The sequence below is a fragment of the Melozone crissalis genome, unplaced genomic scaffold, assembly GCF_028551555.1.
Source record: "Melozone crissalis strain CALT ecotype California unplaced genomic scaffold, PUWL_Pcris_2 ptg000007l_1, whole genome shotgun sequence".
In the NCBI taxonomy this organism is placed as follows: Eukaryota; Metazoa; Chordata; class Aves; order Passeriformes; family Passerellidae; genus Melozone; species Melozone crissalis.
The window spans coordinates 2,136,579-2,144,358 of record NW_026535785.1 but is presented as its reverse complement, the minus strand read 5'-3'; the positions used below and the strand labels follow the sequence as shown (position 1 = coordinate 2,144,358).

The window sequence follows — 7,780 nt, the reverse complement described above, 5'->3', positions numbered from 1 at the left end:
GTTTTTCCCAATCCCTCCATGGCAGGGACCGAGCCCAGGGCTGTGTGGAAGCTGAGGAATTCCATGGTGTGATCATCTCTGCCTCACAGCCCCATCACCCTGCAGGTGAAAACCAGAGCTCTCCACTGCCTTTCCCTCACATCCTCTTTGCCACTCACTACACCACCCTCTCTAATTACCAATTATACCACCCCTTTTAATTACCCAGCTCAGCCTTTGTGGTTCCATAATTGTCCAAGAAACCTCCCAGCCTTAAACACTTCAATCCCAGTGTCCTGTCCCCTTGGAGCGTGGTGCTGGATTTTTCTCAATCCTCTGAACTTTCCCAATCCTCTGAACTCTCCCAGTTCTGGACTTTCCCAATCCTCTGAACTTTCCCAATCCTCTGAACTTTCCCAATGCTCTGAACTTTCCCAATCCTCTGAACTTTCCCAAGCCTCTGAACTTTCCCAGTCCTGAACTTTCCCAGTCCTCTGGCACTCCAGTGCCTCTTCCAAGACCTCCTGGACACCACCATGATTTGTCCCCACAGCTCCTTGGCCACCTCCTTCACAACCATCTCAAGTTATTTGGATGTGCTGGTGTAAAACCACTCAGCTCCATCAGCTGGATGCTCCTGGGCTCTCCTGAGCAGTATTTCCTTAGCTTATGTTGTATTTTTTCCCACCAAACACCAGGATAAATCCCTCACTGAGCATTCCTGCCTTGTCTGTGTCACTGATAAACGTCCCATTTCCCTGTGGGATCACCCCATTGCTCAGAACTCATGGAAAATATCCTCCTGTCTTTAATTTCCCCAGCTTCCGAGGTTTATTAATTACAACCAGTTTCCCTTTTCTTCCTTTTGTGTGTTTATGTTTTGTGTGTCAGTCTTGGCAGCTCTTTCCCTTCCTTTCCAAGTGCTGTTGGTTATTTTAACAAAGATTCCTCCTTGTTTTGCTGCTTTTTGGATAAAATATTCTTAAAGGTTTTTCCCTTTTCAACAAGTTTTTCACTTAAAGTCCTTCTCTGAATTGATCTGACTTGTAATTATTTTCTGATTCACTTTTAAAGTGGCAAGGAAATATACAGACTTTTATACATTACTGCATTAAGCTTTACTTCATTTGCACATAACAGGATCAAGCCACAAAGGCCTGTGCCTGGCACAATGAGAAATCCACCCTCACCTGCTGGAGTGACGATAAATCTGGAATTCCCTCATGCTGGAGATAATATTTTTTTCCATTAGGATATTATCTTTCTTCCTCCCCCCAAAGTTCTGAGGATATTTTAATATTGGCAGCTCGGGACCTCCAGCATCCGCTGCTCAGCCAGAATCCCCCAGGGATCCCCAGGTTTTTATTAGATATTATGGATGGTTTTTATTAGATATTATGGATGTGGCTGCTTAAAGGACGAGAATGTGTCGAGTCCCTGCTGCAGACCCTTCTTGCCTCGTGCTTCATTTCCCAGGATATTGATCCAGAAACTCTGTGGGTCATTTATTTCCTTGTTGTTAATGACTCAGAGCAGCTCCCAGCCAGTCCCAGTGGGATTCCAGGCAGGACTGGCAGGTCAGGACCCACAAGCACGAGTGGAAATCAGATGGAGAGGGTGGATAGAGCACAGGGCTGCAGCAGGAAAATTCCCTGGCACCCTGAGGCACTGGGAGCTGGGTTAAGGCGTGGATTTAATGGCTCAGTGATCCCAGGGGTGATGGAGTTTATACAGGAGCATGGACAGGAGAGGAACAGCTTCAGACTGAAGGAGGGGAGGGTTGGATGGGATTTTGGGAAGGAATCCCTAATTAGGATGGGATACCGAGAAGGTGAGGCCCCAGTGAGCAGCCCTGGGAGTCCTCTGCAGAGCAGTTCACATCTCCTCAGCGCTGCTGATGTGCAGGAGGCTGAGGGAGATTCCAGATTGGATTTCACAGCAGCCCTGAGTGCCAGCGGGCTTTTCCCTCCTGCCATGCCAGGTCAGGAAAGCTGGGCTGCAGGATTCCCCCAGGAGATGTGACCCATTGCAGGGACACAGATGGTGTCAGATAGGGCTGACAGGTTGGTTCTTTAAATCCCTGGTGCACGTGAGGATGAGGAAGTGAGTGAGATGAAGTTTGGAATGAAAAAAATAATGATGAAAAAAATACAATGAATGGCAAATCAGCTTATAATAAATCACTGGGTGCGGATGGGGGAAGAAAAAGGAGGATTGGGCAGTGGGAGCAATGGGTGTTTTCTGTCCATGGTGGAAATGCAGGATTGTTGGGAGTTTCTTTTTCACCAGGTGCCATTAAACTTGCTGTTATTTCAAGCACCTGCTTTATGAGGAGCAGCATCCCACGTTGGTCAGAGGGGTGTCACACCTTGGTGCCTCCCTACATCCCACCAAATCCCCCCCAAAAGAACAGCTGGACAATAATTAGTCGGATAATTAACATGTAAAACAACTATGACTGTCTAAAACTACTGAGAAAGCAACAGAAGGGGACTGGAATTTCTTTTGTTCCCTACCAAAATTTTTATATGTGTTTAAGCAACTTCAGTTCTGGTGTTTTTCTTGGAAACTTTGGGGGTTCCCACCCAAATTCTCCCTCTGTGGGGGGGAAAAAAAAAAAAAGGAAAAGGGAGTTTGCAGTTGCCAAAAAATGCAGCACCTGGCGTGTGGGATTTTTGGGGAAGGAAACAATAAAGCCCTCCAATGTATAATGAGCACAGTTCTTGCATTCAGGACTCGGTGTAGTTTGCAAAGACATTTTCTACTGGAAAGAAATGCTTCAGTGGGAAAATTTCCACCCACTCCAGTTGCATCTCTTCCCTCCAGCTCCCAGAGAGAGAGAGAGAGAGGAAGGTTTTCTTCCAGAGGAGGGTGGTGATGTGTTTCCATGGATGGACAAGAAAATGCATCGAGAGAGGGAAAAAAAACCCAACTGAGTGGGAAGCCACAGGCTGAAAGTTGCGGGTGGGTGGGCAGAGAGGCAGGTACCGAGCACAGGAGCCTTTCAGAGGGGATGCACAGCCCCAATCCCGCGGGTTTCCATCACCAGCAGTTACACTGCTTGTTTTGTTTGGTTTTGTTTTGTTTTTTTCCTTGGAGTCCTGGCCAAGGTGGGTCCGGCTCAAAACCCCCACTCCAGCAACGCTGGTGATGAAATCCGAGATTTTGGGGAAGAGCTGAGTTTTTCCTCCATCTCCCAGGGTTTTGCTTTATAAGCACTTGTGAGCATCTTTGAAATCATTCTCCAGCACAGCTCCCCCTTTAACAGTGGTGCGTGAATCCCCTGGTGTATTAACACAAACACATCGATATTTGCAGGCACACGGACCCGCAACACGCATCCCGGTGCCAAAAAAGATTTCAGCACGTTCCGATCCAGGGGGATGCACCAGCGGAGCCGGACCCCGCCTGCTCCGGGGGCACAACGCGAGGATTCCAGGAGAGGGAAAAAACCCGGGGAGAAAAAAACCCGGGGAGAAAAAACCCAGGGAGAAAAACCCAGGGAGAAAAAACCCAGGGAGAAAAAACCCAGGGAGGCAAATCCCCGATGTCGGGGAGCGGAGCGCGGAGGGGCTCCCGGTGGGCTGGGAGGATCCCGGTGGGATGCGCGGTGCTGGAGGGAGGGGAGCGGCGCCCGGCGGATCCGGACCCAGCCCGGAGCGCTGTCCCCAGCCCGGGGCGAAGCACAGCGCGGCCTCTCCATCAATAAACAACAACCGGCCCGTGCTGCAGCTGCGGCGCGCCCGGGCCGCCTCCGAGCGGGCTCTGCCCGGACCCCGGCGCCGCTCGGCCCATGCCCGGTGTCTCCCGGCCGCCTGCCCACGGGGGATGCCGGCCCCTCTCCGCCCCGCCGGGGAGAGCCGGAGCGATCAATAAAACTGCGGGAGCATCCCGGGAGGCTGCGGGGGGCTGCGGCCCTGCTGGGCTGCGAGGCGAAGGCGACGCAGTTCCTGTCTCTTTAAATCCACCCTGAGCCCGGCGCCGGGAGAAAGCCGAGGCAGAGCAGCGAGCCCAGGATCCCGCTCGTTGCCGAGCGGGATTTATCCCCGTCGGGAGCGCCGAGCGAGGGCCGGGGGCGGCGGCGCGGGCCCCCGGTCGGGCCGGGATGCGGGCAGGGCCGGGCGCGGCCCCCCGGCACTGAGCGTTGCGGCGCGGGGGAGGGCGCGGGGCGTGCGCGGTGCGCGGTGCGCGGTGCGGGAGCGGCCGGAGCCGTGCGGGAGGGCGGCGGAGGAGGCTCCGCATTGCTGCTGCTGCTGCTGCCGCTGCCGCTGCCGTGCCGAGCCCCGCGATGCCGCCGCGCCCGCCGCTGCCCCCGGCCCTGCGCCCCAGCCAGCCCGGCCGGCGGCGGGGGGCTCCGCGGGGGCTCTGAGCATCCTCCCCCCGGGGCTGCCCAGCGCTCGCTTTTTCCCTTTTTTTTTTTTTTTTTTTTTTTACCCTCTTTCCCTTCTCTTGGCATTTGGCCTCTTTTTTTTTTTTTTTTTTTTTTTTTTTTTTCTTTTTTTTTTTTCTTTTTTTTTTTTTTCTCCTTTTCCCCCACCCCCGTTCCCTGCCTTGGATGGTTTTTAGGTGGAGTCGTTTGCACCAAAATCCAATAGCTGCTGCTGTTCTTGCTGCTATTTTTTTTTTTTTTAATGATCCTGTTTCCACAGCAGGGGAAGAGAGAACTGATCCTCAACATACTCCCAGAGAATGAATAATCACAAGAAACTGGCTTAAGCAGCTCCCTGGATCTGGTGCATGATTTCAATTGAGTTCGATTTGATTTAATTATTTTAATTTTTATTTATTTCTTTTTCCCCCAAGTCATCGTTCGCATTTTATTTCCTGCATTTCTTCCTATTCTTTTCTTTTTCCCCCTTTTTTTTTTTTTTTTTTTTTCACCTTTCGGGAGATTTGCAAACCGAATTACATGCATGTCCAGTGGGGGAAGGTTTAATTTTGACGATGGAGGGTCGTACTGTGGAGGCTGGGAGGACGGAAAGGCTCATGGCCATGGAATCTGTACGGGCCCGAAGGGTCAAGGTGAATATTCGGGCTCCTGGAGTCACGGCTTTGAGGTGCTGGGGGTCTACACTTGGCCCAGTGGCAACACTTACCAGGGCACCTGGGCGCAGGGCAAGCGCCATGGCATTGGCATGGAGAGCAAAGGGAAGTGGGTGTACAAAGGAGAGTGGACCCATGGATTTAAGGGACGGTACGGGGTCCGGGAATGCACTGGAAACGGGGCCAAGTACGAAGGCACCTGGAGCAATGGATTACAGGATGGCTACGGGACAGAGACCTACTCGGATGGAGGTAGGTGATGCGTTGATCCTTTCCTGGCTGGGGCAGAGGGGTGGAGGGTGGTGGGGAGATGCTCCCAGAGGGGTTGGGGTTGGACTCTGGTAGTTTGCAACCTGCTGCCGTGGATCAGGAGATGCTCCCACCCTGCAGGGGAGAAGGAACCAGCCCAGCGTGGCACCAGCCCAGCTCTTTGCCACAGGTAGCCCCAAATGTTCCATGGGGTCTCTGGGCGCTGGGTCCTCCCTCCTTGCTCTCCTCAAGCAGTTTTTTGGGATGTGGAAGGGGCTGTGCTGGTGGGGGGATGCCCAACTCTGGCCCAGAGGGGTCGGAGCATGGGGTGAGCCAGGCCTTGGGGACACAACCCAAGTTGCACATGGGATTGGCACTTCTGACTGCACCACTGGAACCTGTAGGATTTGCATGGGAACAACGCGGGGCAGGATGGAGGCGAGTGTGTGTGTGTGGGGGGATCAGGGGTGGAGAGCTCCCAGCCAGGGGTGGGGGGCTCTGCTCCTCCTCCAGCCCCTCCAAAGGCAGCCCCACGCTCAGTGATGCCAGGGAAAAGACTTTAATTCAGACAAGAGTCTTACATTCCTAGTTTACGGCTTAATGCTTAGCGTAAGGGCTCAGAGGGATCACCAGAGCTCTTCTCTGCCGTCAACATGGCTTAACGAGATGCTGAGGGGAAACTGGGATTAGAGGAAAAACAAGAAAACCCAATTGGAGCGATCAAACCCAAAAAAATTGCTGGGCTAACAAGCTTTAGGGCTGAACTGGGAGAAACAGCTGGCGCCGTGCTGGAAGTGGCTGTATCATCCTCGCTCCTGGGCTGGGGCTCCTTCCACAATGGGAATTGCCACCATAATCCGAGGCAGGCCTACCTGCCAGCAGCTGGGGGGCCCTGGGCTCCGCTGGCCCCTGCTTTTCCCGGGAATGGAGGCCTCCTAAAGCAGGCTCTCGGGTTATTTTTAGGATGTTATGGTTTTCCATACGGCTCCGGTGAGGAAATTGCAGCGTCGGGGAGCTCCATCGCAGCCCTGCTGAAAGGTGCTGCAAGACCTTGCTCTGGAAAGCCCAGTTTGCTGCTTTGTGGTTGCTCAGGGAGGGGAGGTTGAACCTCACCTGCAGCTGCTTTTTTTCTGTGCTCTCACAGGCAGAGGCGGAACCGCCTCGGGATTTTTAATGATAATTCGGTGCCGGTTGTTTTCTCCCCGAGAAAAAGAGAGCTGCAACCTTTTGTTTCAGCTGCCTGGAAGGATGCTGGGGACTGAGCTGGGACGTGTGTTTGGAAGCCATGGATAAATCCCAGCAGTCCTTCAGTCAAAAATAAAGCTTGGGCAGGGAATCGTCGCCGTCTCCCACATCCGAGGCGCTCGGGAGGGGCTGTGGGGGGGTTTCTGCTTGCTCCCAACGTGGGTGCTGTCTCCTCCTGGCACCCAGCCCCTGCCTGGGAGGTTTGAGGGAGGACAGACACAAGTCTGGACTAACTACAGGTCTCTGAGGGCTGGGTGTTGCAGGGCTGGCCCTGTCCCCGGCCACGCACGTGCCCCCGCCCCGGCACGCTCCCCATCCTCTGCAGAGCAGCGTTTTTTAGGGAAACCTGGGCAGCATCCCCACCCTGGGGTGGCTTAGCAGCAGTTTCAGCGTTTTCTGAGAAGCTACCAGAAGGAAGCAGCTTTTCCTTCCATCTTGTCAGGCCAGCCCGGCTTCCCGGCACTCGGGGACCCAAAAGCGACGTCGTCGTCGCGTGTTTGCGATTTCGGGAGGAGGGAAGAGGAGCAGTGCTGGGAAAGGGCAGGGTCTGTGGCAAAATGCTCCCCCTGGGGCTCTGCAAGCCTTCCAAGGAGGAAGGGATGCCGTGCTGGGGAAATGCAGGGTGCTGGTAACTGTGGATGCTCCTCCACATCAGCTTCCCCCACCTCAGCGGGGCCACAGCCACCTCCAAGGCCACTTCCACCAACTCTGCTCCCAGCACCCAGAGGCCACAGCCCTTTCCCAGCTGCCGGGCTCCATTCTGGGTGGAAACCACCAGAGCTGGGCATCTCCAGCCTTTTTGGACACCAGGCCTTTCTGAACTTTGTGTGTTTGGGTCCCAGAGGCCGCTGTGTGCGGGAGCGGTGGCACCGGGGAGGCAACGGTAGGGAAGGATGTTTCTCATTAATCTATTCCAGTTATTACCTCCAGCAAACTGAAGTACCCAAGAATCCTCGCCCCAGCATCTGTCACTTGCCACCCACAGATAAATATTCATCCCTTGCACATCATTTTTTTTTTAGCTCCCCATCCCTGGCTCGGGGTTGGGGCCCTAAATGCGCAGCGATGCTCGGGGAGCCCCAGAATCCAGGGATTTGCTCCAGTTTTCCCATTGCAGGGGGAAGGGCAGCCTGTGCTGGGGGGGCTGTTGGTGTCCCTGCTGGATCCTGGGTGTGCTGGGCGTCGGGGGTGGCACTCGGTGGCCCGGGGGCTCCCGCCAGCCCCGCGGCAGCGCTGCCCCCGCGCGCAGCTTGCCGAGCTCACA

General features: G+C 54.4%; 1 protein-coding gene across 1 annotated transcript in view; it reads left to right on the top strand.

Annotated features, from left to right (window-relative positions):
- The first annotated feature begins 4,494 nt into the window (after positions 1 to 4,494).
- JPH3 (junctophilin 3) overlaps positions 4,495 to 7,780 on the top strand; it is a 46,677-nt gene continuing 43,391 nt past the window's right edge. Inside the window, exon 1 of the mRNA XM_054296277.1 lies at positions 4,495 to 5,274. Coding sequence (XP_054152252.1) covers positions 4,893 to 5,274 — 382 coding nt within the window. The 5' untranslated portion in view covers positions 4,495 to 4,892. The remainder of the gene's footprint in view (positions 5,275 to 7,780) is intronic.